Raw genomic sequence first — 21,838 nt, forward strand, 5'->3', positions numbered from 1 at the left:
TTAGGGTTAGGGGTTAGGGAAAATAAGATTTTGAATGGGACTGAATTGGTGTGTCCCCACAAGGTCAGCTGTACAAGACTGTGTGTGTGTGTGTGTGTGTGTGTGTGTGTGTCCCTCAACAGGGACTTGGGACTATTAACAGAATGGCCTTTATTTAAGTGCTTTTGTTCAATTAATCGACAGTGAAATCATTTGTATTAAAATGTTGAATCTGGAAGCAATGAAGACTGTTCCAAGCCTGAAACAAGAGTGTATCATGTCAAAACCACTCGAAACCAACCCTCCAAATTCTCCACTGAAATCTTCTTCAAAGCCTTAAACCCCATGTCATGCTACTCTTATCAGTATTAGAGAATTAAAACAGCTTTCTGTCATGTCAGTGTCTTCAAGTGGGGGTCACATCTGAATTTTCAGGTCACAGTCATCTCTGGGAGTGCAGAACTAGAATAGAATGAGTGTATTGAGTGCACACACACACACACACACACACACACACACACACACACACACACACACACACACACACACACACACACACACACACACACACACACACACACACACACACACACACACACACACACACAATTATTCAATACTTTATTGAGTTTACCACCCAGATTGGAACAATTTGTTGTGGTATTGTGTTTACAATTTAAATGACTGAAATGTATGAATTCAGTGTATTGTTTGTTTTTTAGATCCAGTACCGTCTAGTCCTAGGCCTATATGATCAGGACATTTAACCTGTCTTCTCTTGAGATTAAACTATTTTACTGCAAGATATGAATTGCCACAATTATGTTTGCTCTTCAAATAATGTATTTTATTAAAACAGAAAAAATAAGTAAATTGCCCAAATTTCCACCCCCTTAAAAATGTAAGGTTACATTTTAAAAATCAAACAAATTGTGTGATGGGCACTTTTTCAAATGAAAAAAATGGGTCTCTAAAATAAACAGAACAGATGCTGAATGAAGTTCTGGGTCTATACGTGTTAAGAGACGAGATAGAACAGGTCAACTAGTGAAAGAACTTCAATAAGTGTTTGCAACTCTGTTTCTGAATTGCAGTATGTTATTTATAAAAAAACAACACTTGTTTGACAACTGACCCACATATTTCTTCTTAAGGAATCTTGTAAGAGTCTGCTGATTTGCACAGGCTTCAAGCTTCCTTTTAAGAGGCATTTTCTCAGCTATCTGCAATACAGGTATGACTGAAGAATGAAGCAGGTGTTAAACATGGGCTTTGCTACACAGAACAGTCAACTAGTCCATTGTCAACACTTTGACTAAATCAGTAGACATAGATCAATATCTTTGAAAATACCATATAAGTATCATTAGCATTTAAAACAATTCAATCCGTATTCTTTGATCATATTTTGGACCAGAGTGAGGCTCTATCTCCACTAGCCTACCTATTGTTTCTTCGGTGAGGAGGATTCACCATCTTCATCGAATGTTTTCATTATTTATCTGAAGATAATCGCCAAAAAGCCTACCCGTATGCAAATGTATATCTCTCTTACCGATGCGATTGGGTAGGCTACTGACAAGTCGATAACTTTAACATCACTGTCTGGCAAGTCCTGATGGACTGGCAAGTCCTGATGCAATACCATGGACATACAGTATAACTACGTTATATGATTTATGAATGGCAAGGATACATGAGATTGACCTCATTCTGTCAGTTTGACACCATGTATAAACTAGTCAAGCTTGCTGTTCGTCAATCAAATCACAGTAAGCCAACGTGCCAGCACTTAGTGGCTGCATATCAAACACGCAAAAGAAAATAAATCAGTGTTCCAGAAAACAATAGGCTGAGTGGATTTCGACTCATCATTACCACATTGTATGGGACGTGCAAATTGACTCACAAACTGACTCACATAGACGTGTAAAGACATTTGACCACAGCGTACAACCGGCTATATACTGTAGCCAACAGCCGATGCTAGTCGAAAACACCACACACACACACACACACACACACACACACACACACTCCTTCTGTCTCACCTTGCGCAGGGGTTTCAGCTTGGTCTGCATGATGAACTGGTACTTGCAGAGTTCACAGCAGCGTGTATCTGAGGACTTGATCCACTGCTGCAGACACGCCTGGTGGACGAAGCGCAGGCTGCCCGTACAGTGGCACGGTGTTATCAACGGACTCTCATCATCTCCTTCACAGTGACAGATCCTACAGAGACAGACACACAGGGTCAGTTACAGACACAGATAAGTAGACCATAGCAGATACACAGCTATTGGGACGGCAGCTAGCCTAGTGGTTAGAACACTGGGCCAGTAACCGAAAGGTTGCTGGATCGAATCCCCGAGCTGACAAGGTATAAATCTGTCATTCTGCCCCTGAACAAGGCAGTTAACCCACTGTTTCCTGGTAGGACATAATTATAAATAAGAACTTGTTCATAACTTACTTAAATAAAGGTTCAATAAAAAATATATATACAGTGCCTTCAGAAAGTATTCATACACACCCCTTGACTTACTCCACAGTTTGTTGTTACTGCCTATAGAAAATTACTGATAGAGTTATTACCCCCAGACAGTTACTGATACAGAGTTATTACCCCCAGACAGTTAATGATAGAGTTATTACTTCCAGACAGTTACTGATACATAGTTATTACTTCCAGACAGTTAATGATACAGAGTTATTATCTCCAGACAGTTACTGATACAGAGTTATTACCTCCAGACAGTTAATGATACAGAGTTATTACCTCCAGACAGTTACTGATACATAGTTATTACCTCCAGACAGTTACTGATACAGAGTTATTACCTCCAGACAGTTACTGATACAGAGTTATTACCTCCAGACAGTTACTGATACATAGTTATTACTTCCAGACAGTTAATGATACAGAGTTATTACCTCCAGACAGTTACTGATAGAGTTATTACCTCCAGACAGTTAATGATACAGAGTTATTACTTCCAGACAGTTACTGATACATCGTTATTACCTCCGACAGTTACTGATACAGAGTTATTACCCCCAGACAGTTAATGATAGAGTTATTACTTCCAGACAGTTACTGATACATAGTTAGTACCTCCAGACTGTTAATAATACAGAGTTATTATATCCAGACAGGTATTACCTCCAGACAGTTACTGATACATAGTTAGTACCTCCAGACTGTTAATAATACAGAGTTATTATATCCAGACAGGTATTACCTCCAGACAGTTACTGATACAGAGTTATTACCTCCAGACAGTTACTGATAGAGTTATTACCTCCAGACAGTTACTGATAGAGTTATTACCTCCAGACAGTTACTGATACAGAGTTATTACCTCCAGACAGTTACTGATACAGAGTTATTACCTCCAGACAGTTACTGATACATAGTTATTACCTCCAGACAGTTATTACCTCCAGACAGTTAATAATACAGAGTTATTACCTCCAGATAGTTATTACTTCCAGACAGTTACTGAAAGTTATTACCTCCGACAGTTACTGACACAGAGTTATTACCTCCGACAGTTACTGATACAGAGTTATTACCTCCAGACAGTTATTACCCCCAGACAGTTACTGACAGAGTTATTACCTCCAGACAGTTACTGAAAGAGTTATTACCTCCAGACAGTTATTACTTCCAGACAGTTACTGAATGTTATTACCTCCGACAGTTACTGATACAGAGTTATTACCTCCGACAGTTACTGATACAGAGTTATTACCCCCAGACAGTTACTGATACAGAGTTATTACCTCCAGACAGTTACTGATACAGAGTTATTACCTCCAGACAGTTATTACTCCCAGACAGTTACTGATAGAGTTATTACCTCCGACAGTTACTGATACAGAGTTATTACCTCCAGACAATTACTGATACAGAGTTATTACCTCCAGACAGTTACTGATACAGAGTTATTACCTCCAGACAGTTATTACTCCCAGACAGTTACTGATACAGAGTTATTACCTCCAGACAGTTACTGAAAGAGTTATTACCTCCAGACAGTTACTGATACAGAGTTATTACCTCCAGACAGTTACTGATACATAGTTATTACCTCCAGACAGTTACTGATACAGAGTTATTACTCCCAGACAGTTACTGATAGAGTTATTACCTCCAGACAGTTACTGAAAGAGTTATTACCTCCAGACAGTTAACGATGCAGAGTTACAGTATCAACAAATTCTCATAGAGGAGATCAAAGTTTATATCAGACAGAAATACTGATCACATCAGAACTAATAACACAACACAGAGACGGTCTATCACAGGAGGCTGGTGAGGGGAGGATGGCAATTAATAGTGGCTGGAATTAATTGGAATCAAAATATGTGTTTGATGTGTTTTTTATCATGTTAAGTACACTCCATTCCAGCCATTACTATGAGCCCGTCCTCCTCAATTAAGGTACCACAAGCCACCTGTGCTGTCTATGTCCCCAAGAGGAAACTGAATAATGACAAACTAATGTCATTTATGCTATTTTATTGCTGAATCAACTTCACAGTCATTAATCATTTTCTGTTTTCTGAGGGGCATGGGTTTCGTCCCATATGGCACCCAATGGGCCCTGGTCAAAAGTAGTGCACTATATAGGGAATAAGGTGATATTTGGGACGCATCCATTAGAGTAGACATAGAATGACCACGATAGTTTGTTACAGTATGACTTATAAACAGAACAAGGTATTTTACCACAGCAGCATTGACTGTTGGAGGACATGAGATCACTACAGTGACTCTACACACACACACACACACACACACACACACACACACACACACACACACACACACACACCTTTATTCAGTATTCTGAGCATACACACACCATAAACGAAAGGTATATTTCAGGGAATCAATCAGATCTGTAACATCGCTCTTATTCTCAAGCAGGAAGTTGGAAGGAGAACATCGATGGAGAGAGAGAAATTGAGAAAGAGTGAGCGAGAAAGAGAGATAGGGAAAGAGGGAGAGAGAGAAGTAGAGTGGAGAGAGAGAGTGTGAGGGAGAGGATGAGAAAGAGAGAGAAGAAGAGAGAGAGAGAAATAGAGGGGAGAAAGAGGGAGAGCGTGAGAGAGAGGATGGTGGGATCAGAGTTGCTGTTGAAAATGCAGAGTAAACCTGTAAAGGCAGCGCTGAAGTCAATACTCTCAGAACACACACACCCTCTCCCTATACACACATACACCCTCTCCCTATACACACACACACCCTCTCCCTATACACACACACACCCTCTCCCTATACACACATACACCCTCTCCCTATACACACACACCCTCTCCCTATACACACACACACCCTCTCCCTATACACACACACCCTCTCCCTATACACACACACACCCTCTCCCTATACAAACACACACCCTCTCCCTATACAAACACACACCCTCTCCGTATACACACACACACCCTCTCCGTATACACACACACACACCCTCTCCGTATAGACACACACACCCTTTCCCTACACACACACACACACCCTCTCCCTATACACACACACACACACACACACACACCCTCTCCCTAAACACACACACACACACACACACACACACCCTCTCCCTAAACACACACACACCCTCTCCCTAAACACACACACACACACCCTCTCCCTAAACACACACACACACACACCCTCTCCCTAAACACACACACACACACCCTCTCCCTAAACACACACACACACACACCCTCTCCCTAAACACACACACACACACACCTCTATTCAGTATTCTGAGCATACACACACCATAAATGAAAGGTATATTTCAGGGAATCAATCAGATCTGTAACATCGCTCTTATTCTCAAGCAGGAAGTTGGAAGGAGAACATCGATGGAGAGAGAGAAATTGAGAAAGAGTGAGCGAGAAAGAGAGATAGGGAAAGAGGGAGAGAGAGAAGTAGAGTGGAGAGAGAGAGTGTGAGGGAGAGGATGAGAAAGAGAGAGAAAAAGAGAGAGAGAGAAATAGAGGGGAGAAAGAGGGAGAGCGTGAGAGAGAGGATGGTGGGATCAGAGTTGCTGTTGAAAATGCAGAGTAAACCTGTAAAGGCAGCGCTGAAGTCAATACTCTCAGAACACACACACCCTCTCCCTATACACACATACACCCTCTCCCTATACACACACACCCTCTCCATATACACACACACACCCTCTCACTATACACACACACCCTCTCCCTATACACACACACCCTCTCCCTATACACACACACCCTCTCCCTATACACATACACCCTCTCCCTATACACACACACACCCTCTCCCTATACACATACACACCCTCTCCGTATACACACACACCCTCTCCCTATACACATACACCCTCTCCCTATACACACCCTCTCCCTATACACACACCCTCTCCCTATACACACACACACACACCCTCTCCCTATACACATACACCCTCTCCATATACACACACACCCTCTCCCTATACACATACACCCTCTCCCTATACACATACACACCCTCTCCCTATACACATACACACCCTCTCCCTATACACACACACACCCTCTCCCTATACACACACACACCCTCTCCCTGTACACACACACACCCTCTCCCTATACACACACACCCTCTCCCTATACACACACACCCTCTCCCTATACACACACACACCCTCTCCCTATACACACACACACACCCTCTCCCTATACACACACACACACCCTCTCCCTATACACACACACCCTCTCCCTATACACACACACCCTCTCCCTATACACATACACCCTCTCCCTATACACACACACACCCTCTCCCTATACACATACACCCTCTCCCTATACACACACACACCCTCTCCCTATACACACATACACCCTCTCCCTATACACACACACACCCTCTCCCTATACACACACACCCTCTCCCTATACACATACACCCTCTCCCTATACACACACACACACCCTCTCCATATACACACACACCCTCTCCCTATACACATACACCCTCTCCCTATACACACACACCCTCTCCCTATACAAACACATACCCTCTCCCTATACACACACCCTCTCCCTATACACACACCCTCTCCCTATACACACACACACACACCCTCTCCCTATCCACATACACCCTCTCCCTATACACATACATCCTCTCCCTATACACACACACACCCTCTCCCTATACACACACACACCCTCTCCCTATACACACACACACCCTCTCCCTATACACATACACACCCTCTCCCTATACACACACACACCCTCTCCCTATATACACACACACCCTCTCCCTATACACACACACCCTCTCCCTATACACACACACCCTCTCCCTATACACACACACCCTCTCCCTATACACACAGACACCCTCTCCCTGTACACACACACATCCTCTCCCTATACACACACCCTCTCCCTATACACACACACCCTCTCCCTATACACACACACCCTCTCCCTATACACACACACCCTCTCCCTATACACACACACCCTCTCCCTATACACACACACCGTCTCCCTATACACATACACCCTCTCCCTATACACACACCCTCTCCCTATACACACCCTCTCCCTATACACACACACCCTCTCCCTATACACACACACACCCTCTCCCTATACACACACACACACCCTCTCCCTATACACACACACACCCTCTCCCTATACACACACACACACCCTCTCCTATACACACACACACCCTCTCCATATACACACACACCCTCTCCCTATACACATACACCCTCTCCCTATACACACACACACCCTCTCCCTATACACATACACCCTCTCCCTATACACACACACACACCCTCTCCCTATACACACATACACCCTCTCCCTATACACACACACACCCTCTCCCTATACACACATACACCCTCTCCCTATACACACACACCCTCTCCCTATACACACACACCCTCTCCCTATACACATACACCCTCTCCCTATACACACACACACACCCTCTCCATATACACACACACCCTCTCCCTATACACATACACCCTCTCCCTATACACACACACCCTCTCCCTATACAAACACATACCCTCTCCCTATACACACACCCTCTCCCTATACACACACCCTCTCCCTATACACACACACACACACACCCTCTCCCTATACACATACACCCTCTCCCTATACACATACACCCTCTCCCTATACACACACACACCCTCTCCCTATACACACACACACCCTCTCCCTATACACACACACACCCTCTCCCTATACACATACACACCCTCTCCCTATACACATACACACCCTCTCCCTATCCACACACACACCCTCTCCCTATATACACACACACCCTCTCCCTATACACACACACCCTCTCCCTATACACACACACCCTCTCCCTATACACACACATCCTCTCCCTATACACACACACCCTCTCCCTATACACACAGACACCCTCTCCCTGTACACACACACCCTCTCCCTATACACACACCCTCTCCCTATACACACACACCCTCTCCCTATACACACACACACCCTCTCCCTATACACACACACCCTCTCCCTATACACACACACCCTCTCCCTATACACACACACCGTCTCCCTATACACATACACCCTCTCCCTATACACATACACCCTCTCCCTATACACACACACACCCTCTCCCTATACACATACACACCCTCTCCCTATACACACACACACCCTCTCCCTATATACACATACACCCTCTCCCTATACACACACACACCCTCTCCCTATACACACACACACCCTCTCCCTATACACATACACCCTCTCCCTATACACACACACACCCTCTCCCTATATACACACACCCTCTCCCTATACACATACAACCTCTCCCTATACACACACACCCTCTCCCTATACAAACACATACCCTCTCCCTATACACACACCCTCTCCCTATACACACACACACCCTCTCCCTACACACACGCCCTCTCCCTAAACACACACGCCCTCTCCCTAAACACACACACACACACACACATCAAGGATGAGTCGGGGAGGTAGGTGTGATTAGATGACAACATAAAGAAAGGAGGAGGGAAAACAGAACAGCATTATGACTTCCTCAAAAACAGACTAAGGAGGAGAGAAGTGTGGAGGGATGGAGGAGGGATAGAGAGGAGGTAGTTCTTAGTGATTATGGCTGGGGAGGAGAAGAGGAGAGAGTGGGATGGAGAGAGAGAGGAGGTAGTTCTTAGTGATTATGGCTGGGGAGGAGAAGAGGAGAGAGTGGGATGGAGGGAGAGAGAGGAGGTAGTTCTTAGTGATTATGGCTGGGGAGGAGAAGAGGAGAGAGTGGGATGGAGGGAGAGAGAGGAGGTAGTTCTTAGTGATTATGGCTGGGGAGGAGAAGAGGAGAGAGTGGGATGGAGGGAGAGAGAGGAGGTAGTTCTTAGTGATTATGGCTGGGGAGGAGAAGAGGAGAGAGTGGGATGGAGGGAGAGAGAGGAGGTAGTTCTTAGTGATTATGGCTGGGGAGGAGAAGAGGAGAGAGTGGGATGGAGGGAGAGTGTGTGTGGTGTTTGTTTGCCGTTCTGCAAATCACTGAGAAACATGTACCATACCAGACTGACTCCATAACGATAGTCATAAAGCATGAGACATTTATAATAGTATTCAGACAGTGTGTGAGATGATGTTTTACCAGACTGTTGAGTGGGGACAAAATTGGTGTAAATAGACTAGCATGTGATGCACTGCTGGCTGGGAATATGATAGAAACAGGGATTCAATTTGCCTTGCTTCGTCAGCCAGAACACACCTTGTTGAGCAGAGATAGTGAGATGGTAAGTGCCATGGATGCTAGCAGAGCATCTCAACATGAAACACATTCAAATGCCAGCAGGAAACATGATGTAAACAGTATGATTATTCCTAATCCATCTCTCGCTCTCTGTATGTATATTTCATCATCTATCTGTCTTTAAACTTGGCGCCGCCATACATACGCTTCCTGTTTTAATTCTAACCTGTCATGAACGAGCGCGCGTGAACGAGCATTATCATTTCTGTATAATTTGGAAGTATTGGAATTAGGCCAAAACAGTATGTAAAGGAAATACTGTAGCAATAGTGAACTTGATCAAATGTATTTGGAGGTGTTGGCAGAATTGTTTTATTTTGCAGTGACATTTGTTGTGTGCCCTGGGGGCAGATACACTGGTTGAATCAACTATGTTTTCACATCATTTCAATGAAATTATATTGAACCAAAGGGGAATAGATGTTAAATCGATGTCTGTGCCCAGCGGGCAATTTTTTTTTTGCAAATTGTTGTGGACCAGTCCGATGTGGATGGTCATTTGTTGTATGGCGACTTTGGGAATATTAACTAATCGTGGCCAGAAAAGGTGAGGAATTTATTCTGCAATGGTTATTAAGAACAGCTGCTCTTTCCATGACAGACTGACCAGGTGAAAACTATGTTCCCTTATTGATGTCACTTGTTAAGTCCACTTCAAACAGAGTAGATGAAGGGGAGGAGACAGGTTTAAGAAGTATTTTAAGCCTTGAGACAATTGAGACATGTATTGTGTATGAGTGCCGTTCAGAGGGTGAATGGGCAAGACAAAAGATGTGTCTTTGAACAGGGTATGGTAACAGGTGCCAGGCACAACGGTTTGTGTCAAGAGCTGAAACGCCGCTGGGTTTTTCACTCAACAGTTTCCCGTGTGTATCAAGAATGGCCAGCCAACTTGACACAACTGTGGGAAGCATTGGAGTCAACATGGGCCAGCATCCCTGTGGAACCCTTTCAACACCTTGCAGAGTCTATGCCCTGATGAATAGAGGTTGTTCAATTTAATATTAGGAAGGTGTTCCTAATGTTTTTTACACTCAGTATATATTTCCCATTTGCACAAGTCTATTACTAGTCTACTATTGCCTTGTTCAACCACTAGAAACTGTTTGTACACATGATCTAAAGTTTACGGGATGATAAGCACATTCTCACGTCAATTTCAGTTTTTATAAATGCCAACTTTTGCGTGAAAAATGTAGCATATGCATGTTTTAGAAGACAACGTTCATAAATGAGGCCCCTGATGTCAGTCGCATCTAAAGCTCTCCTCTGTTCCTCCCTCGTACACCCTGATCACACAGTCAACATCCAATAAGCAGTTAAATAACTTTCTCCTCTCCACTGTGTTTAATAATATAATACCATTGTTTCAATGGAAAAACCTTCCCAGTTCTCTACTTTGAGTGGTACGTCCGTAAAAGTCAGCATTGATCTATAATATCTCGTTTCCATTGGCAACACATTTGCGCTGGCTCGATTTCTAATCATTGCCTCTTGTTCAGATTCAAGCCGAACCAGGGAGAGCCACTCCAATAATGTGTCAGAAAGACTGTTGCATTAGGCTAGCAGCCAGGACAGAGTAGAGCAGAATGAACAGAGTGAGTGGCAAGGAATAATATAACAGCCATATCTAGGAAAACCAAAGTTCCAAAGGCTGGGCCTAATATAGTGTATGAGGTCATACAAGAAGTTTTGTAGTGATTCATATGTTGATGATGTAAAGAATATTTGCTGGTCTGTGGTGTGTAATGAGGAGCAACCAGACGCTGCACTTGACGCATTTATGAAACTACTTATTCCAGTTACTAACAAGCACGCACCCATTAATAAAATGACTGTAAAAACGGTTTAACCCAAGGGGATTTATGAGGGATTGAAAAATTGTATGGTTGAGACAGATGAGGCAAAAGGTATGGCAATAAAGTCTGGCAGCCCAACTGATTGGAAAACGTACTGCAAATTAATAAATCATGTGACTAAACTAAATTAAAATAAACTACACTATGAAACAAAGATAAATTATCTAAAGAATGATAGTAAAAATCTTTGGGGCACCTTAAATGAAATTTTGGGGAAAAAAGCTCCTTCATTCATTAAATCAGATGGCTCATTCATCAAAGCCCACTGATATTGCAAACCACTTTAATGACTTTTTCATTGGCAAGACAAGCAAACTTAGTGATGACATGCCAGCAACAAACGCAGACACTACACATCCAAGTATATTGGACCAAATTATGAAAGACAAGAATTGTACTTTTGAATTCCGGGGTCCAGGGTCTGACAATGTATATGGAAAATTACTGAGGATAATAGCAGACGATATTGCCACATCTTCAATTTAAGCCTACTAGAAAGTGTGTGCCCTCAGGCCTGGAGGGAAGCTAAAGTCATTCCGCTACCCAAGAATAGTAAAGCCCCCTTTATTGGCTCAAATAGCTGACCAATCAGCCTGTCACCAATTCTTAGTAAACTTCTAGAAAAAATGGTGTTTGACCAGATACAATGCTATTTTACAGTAAACAAATCGACAACAGAATTTCAGCATGCTTGTAGGGAAGGAAACTCAACAAGCAGAGCACTTACACTGATGACTGGCTGAGAGAAATTGATGATAACATGATTGTGGGGGCTGTCTTGTTAGACTTCAGTGCAGCTTTTGACATTATTGATCATAGTCTGCTGCTGGAAAAACTTGAGTTATGGCTTTACACCCCCTGCTACAATGTGGATAAAGAGTTATTTGTCTAACAAAACACAGAAGGTGTTCTTTAATGGAAGCATATCAAATATAATCCAGTTAGAATCTGGAAATCCCCATGGTAGCTGTTTAGGCCCCTTGCTTTTTCCAATTTTTACTAACAACTTGCCACTGACTTTGAGTAAAGCCAGAGTTTCTATGCATGCAGATGACTCAACGTTATACACGTCAGCTACTACAGCGACTGAAATTACTGCAACACTCAACAAAGAGCTGCAGTTAATTTCCGAGTGGGTGGCAAGGAATAAGTTATCCCTAAAAAATTCTACAACTAAAAGCATTGTATTTGGAACGAAACACTCACTAAACCATAAAACTCAACTAAATCTTGTAATAAATAATGTGGAAATTGAGCAAGTTGAGATGACTAAACTGGTTGGAGTAACACTAGATTGTAAACTGTCATGGTCAAAACATATTGATGCAGTAGTAGCTAAGATGGGGAGAAGTCTGTCTATAATAAAGCGATGCTCTGCCTTCTTAACAACACTATCAACAAGGCAGGTCTACAGGCCCTAGTTTTGTCACACCTTGACTACTGTTCAGTCATGTGGTCAGGTGCCACAAAAAGGACTTAGGAATATTGCAATTGGCTCAGAACCGGGCAACACAGCTGGCCCTTGGATGTACACAGAGAGCTAATATTAATAATATGCATGTCAATCTCTCCTGGCTGAAAGTGAAGGAGAGATTGACTTCATCACTACTTGTATTTATGAGAGGTATTGACATGTTGAATGCACTGAGCTGTCTGTCTAAACTACTGGCACACAGCTCGGACACCCATGCATACCCCACAAGACATGGCACAAGAGGTCTCTTCACAGTCCCCAAGTCCAGAACAGACTATGGGAGGCACACAGTACTACATAGAGCCATGACTACATGGAACTCTATTCCACATCAAGTAACTGACGCAAGCAGTAAAATTAGATATAAAAAAACAGATTAAAAAACACCTTATGGGGACTGTGAAGGAACACAAACATTGGCGCATACACACACACACACACACACACACACACACACACACACACTATACACACACACGGATTTAGTACTGTAGATATGTGGTAGTGGTGGAGTAGAAGCCTGAGGGCACACAGTGTGTTGTGAAATCTGTGAATGTATTGTACTGTTTTAAAATGGTATAAACTGCCTTAATTTTGCTGGACCCCAGGAAGAGTAGCTGCTATGGGGATCCATAATAAATACAAATATAAACAGGAAGGATCAGTAGTGATCTCAATCCATGTGTGCATCCCAAATGGTACCCTATTACTCTGTATAGTGCACTACTTTAGGAATAGAGTGCAATCAAAGCTCCTTAAGGTTCTATACTTGTCTTGGTCTCTACAGGGAGTAACAAGTCAGAACACCATCCGCCTGTGTCTGTGTGTCTGTCTCTGTCTCTCTCTATTTCCCTCTCTCTCTCTGCCTGTCTGTCAAGACAGAACACTGTCCGTGCCCCTCTGTCTGTCTGTCTGTCTGTCTGTCTGTCTGTCTGTCTGTCTGTCTGTCTGTCTGTCTGTCTGTCTGTCTGTCTGTCTGTCTGTCTGTCTGTCTGTCTGTCTGTCTGTCTGTCTGTCTGTCTGTCCCTGCAAGTAGAAAAATAAAACACACCCACGCAAGCCTCGCACTCACACACCTACACTCGCCTACGCAGTACATACTCCTGACACGAGTCAGGTCATGAGCCACCCAACCTTGGTCTGACACAAAGTGTGTGTGTGTATACATGTGTGCGTGTATACATCTGTGTGTCAGACCTTATAAGGCTATTTGAAGCCAATAATCTGCCTGTTGATCCCTAGCCTGAACCCACTCCCAGAGAGCTCATGTTCCTCTCTCCCAGGACAACTACCTAATTTGAGCTGGGGCAGGGAGTGTGTGGCGTGCAGGAATCTACCACCACAAGGTTGAAAGGGGGTGGACCACAGGACTCTACCACTGCAGGGTTGAAAGGGGGTGGACCACAGGACTCTACCACCGCAGGGTTGAAAGGGGGTGGACCACAGGACTCTACCACTGCAGGGTTGAAAGGGGGTGGACCAAAGGACTCTACCACCGCAGGGTTGAAAGGGGGTGGACCAAAGGACTCTACCACCGCAAGGTTGAAAGGGGGTGGACCACAGGACTCTACCACCACAAGGTTGAAGGGGGGTGGACCACAGGAATCTACCACCACAAGGTTGAAGGGGGGTGGACCAAAGGACTCTACTTCCACGTCACGTCACAGGGATGTTCAGGCTCTCCCAGGACAACTACCTAATTTGAGCTGGGGCAGGGAGTGTGTAGCGTGCAGGAATCTACCACCACAAGGTTGAAAGAGGGTGGACCACAGGACTCTACCACCACAAGGTTGAAAGGGGGTGGACCAAAGGACTCTACCACCACAAGGTTGAAAGGGGGTGGACCAAAGGACTCTACTTCCACGTCACCTCACAGGGGTGTTCAGGCTCTACCACTTCACAGGATGGGCTGGGCAGGACTCTACTACGTCACGTCCCAGGAGGGGTGAGCAGGATCCAGCAATGGTACTCTATGGAATTCTACCACAAAACAGCACAGGGTGACAATCCAGCAATCACCCACCTGCAGCAGTCTCCGGACAGCGAATAGGGAGAGAGCGGGCCTGGCGTGAGCGGCCCTGTTTTCTCTGAATGGGTGGGTGACGAACACTGGTCCAGAAATGAAAACCGGTCCAGATCGCTGTCTTCATCCATGTAGCAGAGGGGGGCTTCCCCGAGGAGAGCCACTACCCCGCTGCCAGTATCTCTTCCTGGGATTCCAGCCCCTGTCCAAGCCCCGGTCCTTCCCTTGGGGACCTCGAACACTTCGTCATCCCCCAAGAGGTCCTCTGCTCCCCCCAGGGGAGGCTCGCTGCCCCCCATCAGGGCGCTGGAGGATTTGGCGATGTGGAGGCGGGAATCGTAGCTCCCCAGCTCAGAACACTGGAGACTGGCCGAAGTAGAGGAGCGAGAAAAAGGGAGGAAGAGGCGGAGGAGGTTGGAGCTGGGAGGGTGGAGGTGGGAGTTAGGAGGAGGAGGAGGAGGGGGGACGCCGGTAGAGGGAGGTTGGAGGCAGTATTGGGGGTTGAGGTATTTGTAGTTGTTGGTGAATGAAGGGACGAGGTGAGGGTGTGTGTGGGTGTGTGTGTGCGTGGGGAACGAAGGTAGGTTTGAGGCCTGGTGTGGGAGTGTGGCTGCTTTGCCGTTGAGTGCCTTGGACTTCCGGTCCGTGTTGGGTGGTTCGGGTTTAACCTCCAGCTCTCCTTCAGAACAGGTCCGGTCTATGAAGTGCAGTCCACTACAGAGACTATCCATGCGCTGACCAACATCGTTCAGAGAGCGAGAAAACTTCAATGTCCCATTGACGGTGGAGGGGCGGAGCAATGAAAACCATTCCGTTCCGAATGAGACCCCGCCTCGGGCTTTGGGGGGCTTGAAGGCTGGGGGTGCGTCCAGGCAGAGGGTTGTCATGGAGATGTCTCCTCCTGACCCCTGAGATGTTTTGCCGTTTGAGTTCAATAGAACCACGGCTGTCTGCAAAGGCTTCTGGGAGCACTGATCTGGAGATGTGGCGGTAAGGCTGTGTGTGAGGGAGTAGAGGGATAGAGGGGTGAGGGATGGAAGTTGGAGGAGTGGAGGGATGGAAGTTGGAGGAGTGGAGGGATGAAGGGATGGAATTTGGAGGAGTGGAGGGATGAAGGGATGGAAGTTGGAGGAGTGGAGGGATGAAGGCATGGACAGGCGGATGATAGCGGAAAACCGGTACAGAGGAGAAGAGAGACAAGCAGGAGGGAGGAGAGAGGAGTAGAAAAAAGAGAAATGAAACAAAGGCCAGCGTGCATTCAAAGAAAGAAAACAGGATGGAGAATTAAAACAGGGAAACTCCCTGACCTTTCACAGGGTGGTTGGTGTAAAGCAGACAATGTGACAATGGACAATAAAGTGTTCTTCGTCAGTACTGTGTAGTACTCCTCACTTCCAACTCTAGCTCCAATCTATTCTGTTTGGCATCAGGCAACACCATCTGTGACCCGTCTTTCATAATATCAACTATCCATGGGTCTGCCTTGCCCTCGGCAGCCCAATGCAATTGAAGGATGTAAACCAGCAGATGTCATGGTTGGAGGGTTAAAGGTCAGGGTTAGAGTTGAAAGGTTATTATTTAAAGGTGTGTGTACAGTACCTGCAGATGTCCTGGTTGGAGGGGGTGACCGACGTTCGTGAGAAGTTGCAGGGGGCGTTGACGGAGGTGGGGCTCCCCGCCTGAGGGAGAGAGCGAGAAATACAAAAATAACTCTGATTAGTCTCATTGGCATCACCAGATGCCTGCATATACAGTAAAGAGTAGGGCTGAGTGATTAACCGACTACGTTAGGTTAGATACACACAGACCACACGAGAGAGGAATGTACACAACACAACGATGAGAGAAAGGATAAGAGAGTTTGTGAAAGTATGCCTCGCTAAATAGGATGACTGAAGACAGTATAGTATGGGGAGTACAGAGATAACTTTGTCTGGCTGGTAGGCTGCTACTGCCTGAGCAAGCACGAGATGATAGCTTTAAGGAATTCAAAATAATAAAGTCATCAAATAAAAACTAAGTAATATACACAACACATTTTTTTTTATTATTTCATAGTAATTAAAAAATGTTCTATTGATGTGGACCTGACAGAGACAATATTTTGGCAATTGAATGTTCACTATTTTTGGCTTGGAAAGCTCATAATATTTCATAATGCATTTCTTGTTAAAAATGTTTTATTGGAACCGAAATCGAAAACCGTTATTATTTTTTAATAATCAAAACGAAACAAACCAGAAAAGCACTAATCCCTCAGCACTAGTAGAGAGAGAGAGAGCTGGCCTCTGATTAGCTGTATACGTTCTCAGATATACATTGAACAAAAATATAAACACATGAGTTGAAAATAAAATATCCCCCGAAACACAAGAAGCTTACTTCTCTCAAATTTTGTGCACAATTTGTTTACATCCATGTCTGTAATAAAGCCATTTTGTGGGGAAAAACTCATTCTGATTGGCTGGACCTGGCTCCCCAGTGGGTGGGCCTATGCCCTCCCAGACCCACCCATGCCTGCACCCCTGCCCAGTCATGTGAAATCCATGGATTAGGGCCCAATTCATTTATTTCAATAGACTCTTCCTTATGAACTGTAACTCGGTAAAATCTTTGAAATTGTTGCATGTGGCGTTTATATTTTTGTTCAGTGTAATATATCCCATTTAGCAGACGCGTTTTAAGCGTTCAGTTCCACAGAATGCACATTTATATCCAGCCCGCGCAATGATTTGGGTTGTCAATTCATTTTGGCCAGCTTCCATACCGCCCGTGATGCACTGCACTACAAATCACAGCAACCACAGCCAACGTGATACACGCTAAACTGCAGTGCATTACCACACACCCCCCTCCCAGACACACACACACGAGCCAGCGCGCTGTATCATGTCATCACTAAAGGCACATACCGAAAGTTGAAACGTGGTGTAGGCTAAATGTCCATGCCACGTTTCCGTTCCAACAGGTCATTGCTGTAGCCTACAGAAAATGTAATCTTGGTTGTCAACAAGTTAAAGATAAAATATTCACACGCGGTTATAAATGACTACTAAAGGATAATAGGACACACAAGCGAGTATAAATGAGTCAACAGTTGAGTCAGCTACTTTATGAAATTACAACTAGTTTATGAAATTACAGCCTGATGCGCTCGCATCTGTGAATGGAATGTAAATTGCTTCGCTTTCGTGTCCCGTGTTTTTCTTTTCTTTCGTGTGTCCGGTTTACAGCGCGCAGCGGAGGGAAAGTGTACAGACACAGTACAGTCCTAGCTAGGCTACTAAAATGTTGCAGTCTAGCTTCGGTTTTTAAAGCTCGCCAATGAATAACCTAAAAACAAAACCTTGCAATAAAACACCATAAAAAGGAGAAACATGTAGGCCTACAACAGCAACATTTGAGCAGTAGTCTAGGCTGGCTACTCAACTACAATACATGTTGAGCGCACCATACTGCATTCAACTGCACTAGTGTTCCATGCAGTGAAAAAAGTTTAAAATGTTACAACAACATATAACTACTATTTGGAGTTATTAAATACTTTTTGATTAGGGTCTCAGAATATTATGCACATCTGCAAGCAATATTATTTATCTCTTCAGTAAAATGGCACCGGCTGACGTTCTACGTGTCCCCAAATTATTGTGTTTTTTTGTTCGTTTATTTGCATTGTTTGTAACTTTTTTTTAAACTTATTTTGTACATAATGTTACCGCTACCGTCTCTTAAGACCGAAAATAACTTCTGGACATCAGGACTGTGATTATTCACCACGGACTGGCAGAATCCTTTTTTTCCTTTAACGATTCTGACAGCCCAACGCAAATAATATACTGCTTTCTCAGGAACAGGCCCAGATCCCCGCGATTTGCGTGAAGAGGAGGCAGAGAAAAAGGAGCCAGAGGGCAGGCTGCCTTCTGAGAATTCGTAGGCGATCGAATAAACCCCCACTTCCTTCCATTCTGCTAGCAAACGTGCAATCTTTGGAGAATAAAATAGATGACCTGCGCGGAAGATTAAACTACCAACTGGACATTAAAAACTGTAATATCTTATGCTTCATGGAGTCGTGGCTGAACGACGACACTATCAACACACAGCTGGCTGGTTATACGCTGTACCGGCAGGATAGAACAGTGGCATCTGGTAAGACAAGGGGCGGCGGACTATGTATTTTTGTAAATAACAGCTGGTGCACGATATCTAAGGAAGTCTCAAGCTATTGCTCGCCTGAGGTAGAGTATCCCATGATAAGCTGTAGACCACACTATTCTCAGAACCACATTCCTGTAAAGCTTAGAGAAGATCTAATGTTAAATACTGTTGAAGTAATATGGCTACAGGTTCATCTGCCTCCCCTAAAGCCCATTCTGGTGGGAAGCTGCTATAGACCACCAAGTGCTAACAGTCAGTATCTGGATAATATGTGTGAAATACTTGATAATGTATGTGATATCAACAGAGAAGTATATTTTCTGGGTGATTTAAATATTGACTGGTTTTCATCAAGCTAGCCACTCAGGAAAAAAATTCAAACTGTAACCAGTGTCTGCAACCTGGATCAGGTTGTCAGTCAACCTACCAGGGTAGTTACAAACAGCACAGGAATTAATCATCAACATGTATTGATCACATCTTTACTAAGGCTGCAGATATTTGCTTTAAAACAGTATCCAAATCCAAAGGATGTAGTGATCACAATATAATAGCCATATTTCGGAATACCAAAGTTCCAAAGGCTGGGCCTAATATAGTGTGAAAGAGGTCATACAATAAGCTTTGTAGTGATTCATATGTTGATGATGTAAAGAATATTTGCTGGTCTGTGGTGTGTAATGAGGAGCAACCAGACGCTGCACTTGACGCATTTATGAAACTACTTATTCCAGTTACTAATAAGCACGCACCCATTAATAAAATGAATGTAAAAACGGTTAAATCCCCTTGGATTGATGAGGGATTGAAAAATGGTATGGTTGAGAGGGAGGAGGCAAAAGGTATGGCAATTAAGTCTGGCAGCCCAACTGATTGGCAAACATGCTGAAAATTAAGAAATCATGTGACTAAACTAAAGAAAAAGAAAAATAAACTACACTATGAAACAAAGACAAATTATATAAAGAATTATAGTACAAAGCTTTGGGGCACCTTAAATTACATTTTGGGAAAAAAGCCAACTCGGCTCCTACATTCATTGAATCAGATGGATCATTCATCACAAAGCCCATTGATAATGCAAACTACTTTAATGGCTTTTTCATTGGCAAGATAAGCAAACTTAGTGATGACATGCCAGCAACAAACGCAGACACTACACATCCAAGTATATCGGACCAGATTATGAAAGACAATAATTGTTTTTTTGAATTCTGTAAAGTCAGTGTGGAAGAGGTGAAATTTTTTTTTGTTTTCTATCAACAATGACAAGCCACCAGGGTCTGACAATCTAGATGGAAAATTACTGAGGAAGGATAATAGCAGGCGATATTGCCACGTCTTCAATTTAAGCCTACTGGAGACCGTGTGCCCTCAGGCCTGGAGGGAAGCTAAAGTCATTCCGCTACCCAAGAATAGTAAAGCCCCCTTTACTGGCTCAAATAGCCGACCAATCAGCCTGTTACCAACCCTTAGTAAACTTCTGGATTTTTTTTTTGACCAGATACAATGCTATTTTACAGTAAACAAATCGACAACAGAATTTCAGCATGCTTATAGGGAAGGATACTCAACAAGCAGAGCACTTACACAAATGAGTGATGATTGGCTGAGAGAAATTGATGATAAAATAATTGTGGGGGCTGTCTTGTTAGACTTCAATGCAGCTTTTGACATTATTGATCATAGTCTGCTGCTGGAAAAACTTGTGTTATGGCTTTACACCCCCTACTATAATGTGGAAAAATAGTTACTTGTCTAACAAAACTTAGAGGGTGTTCTTTAATGGAAGCCTATCAAATATAATCCAGTTAGAATCAGGAAATCCCCAGGGTAGCTGTTTAGGCCTCTTGCTTTTTCCAATTTTTACTAACGACATGCCACTGACTTTGAGTAAAGCCAGAGTTTATGCATGCGGATGACTCAACGCTATACACGTCAGCTACTACAGCGACTGAAATTACTGCAACACTCAACAAAGAGCTGCAGTTCATTTCCGAGTGGGTGGCAAGGAATAAGTTATCCCTAAATATTTCTAAAACTAAAAGCATTGTGAAGCCTCTTGCACTGAGATGCGGTGTCTTAGACCACTGCGCCACTTGGGAGCCCTCTAACCTGGAAGCTTATAAGAAATCCACCAATTCCCTCCGACAAACAATCAAACAGGTAAAGCGTCAATAAAGGACTAGGATTGAATCGTACTACACCGGCTCTGACGCTCATCGGGTGTGGCAGGGCTTGCAAACAATTACAGACAACAAAGAGAAGCATAGCCGAGACCTGCCCAGTGACACGAGCCTACCAGACGAGCTAAACTACTTCTATGCTCGCTTCGAGGCAAACAACTTCTTGGGCTCGCTTTGAGGACAATACAGTGCCACCGACACGGCCCGCAACCAAAACCTGCAGGCTCTCCTTCACTGCAGCCAACGTGAGTAAAACATTTAAATGTGTTAACCCTCGCAAGGCTGCCGGCCTAGATGGCA

General features: G+C 44.0%; 1 protein-coding gene across 7 annotated transcripts in view; it reads right to left on the minus strand.

Moving 5' to 3' along the window:
• Positions 1 to 21,838, minus strand: part of marchf8 (membrane-associated ring finger (C3HC4) 8) — a 162,367-nt gene that overhangs the window by 14,426 nt on the left and 126,103 nt on the right. For all 7 annotated transcript variants that reach the window (XM_029752306.1, XM_029752307.1, XM_029752311.1 and 4 more), the window contains 2 exons: positions 16,794 to 16,873; positions 2,031 to 2,211 (listed from right to left, as the gene is read on the minus strand). In XM_029752306.1, coding sequence (XP_029608166.1) covers positions 2,031 to 2,211; positions 16,794 to 16,873 — 261 coding nt within the window. The remainder of the gene's footprint in view (positions 1 to 2,030; positions 2,212 to 16,793; positions 16,874 to 21,838) is intronic.

Source organism: Salmo trutta, chromosome 5 (assembly GCF_901001165.1).
Source record: "Salmo trutta chromosome 5, fSalTru1.1, whole genome shotgun sequence".
Taxonomy (NCBI): Eukaryota; Metazoa; Chordata; class Actinopteri; order Salmoniformes; family Salmonidae; genus Salmo; species Salmo trutta.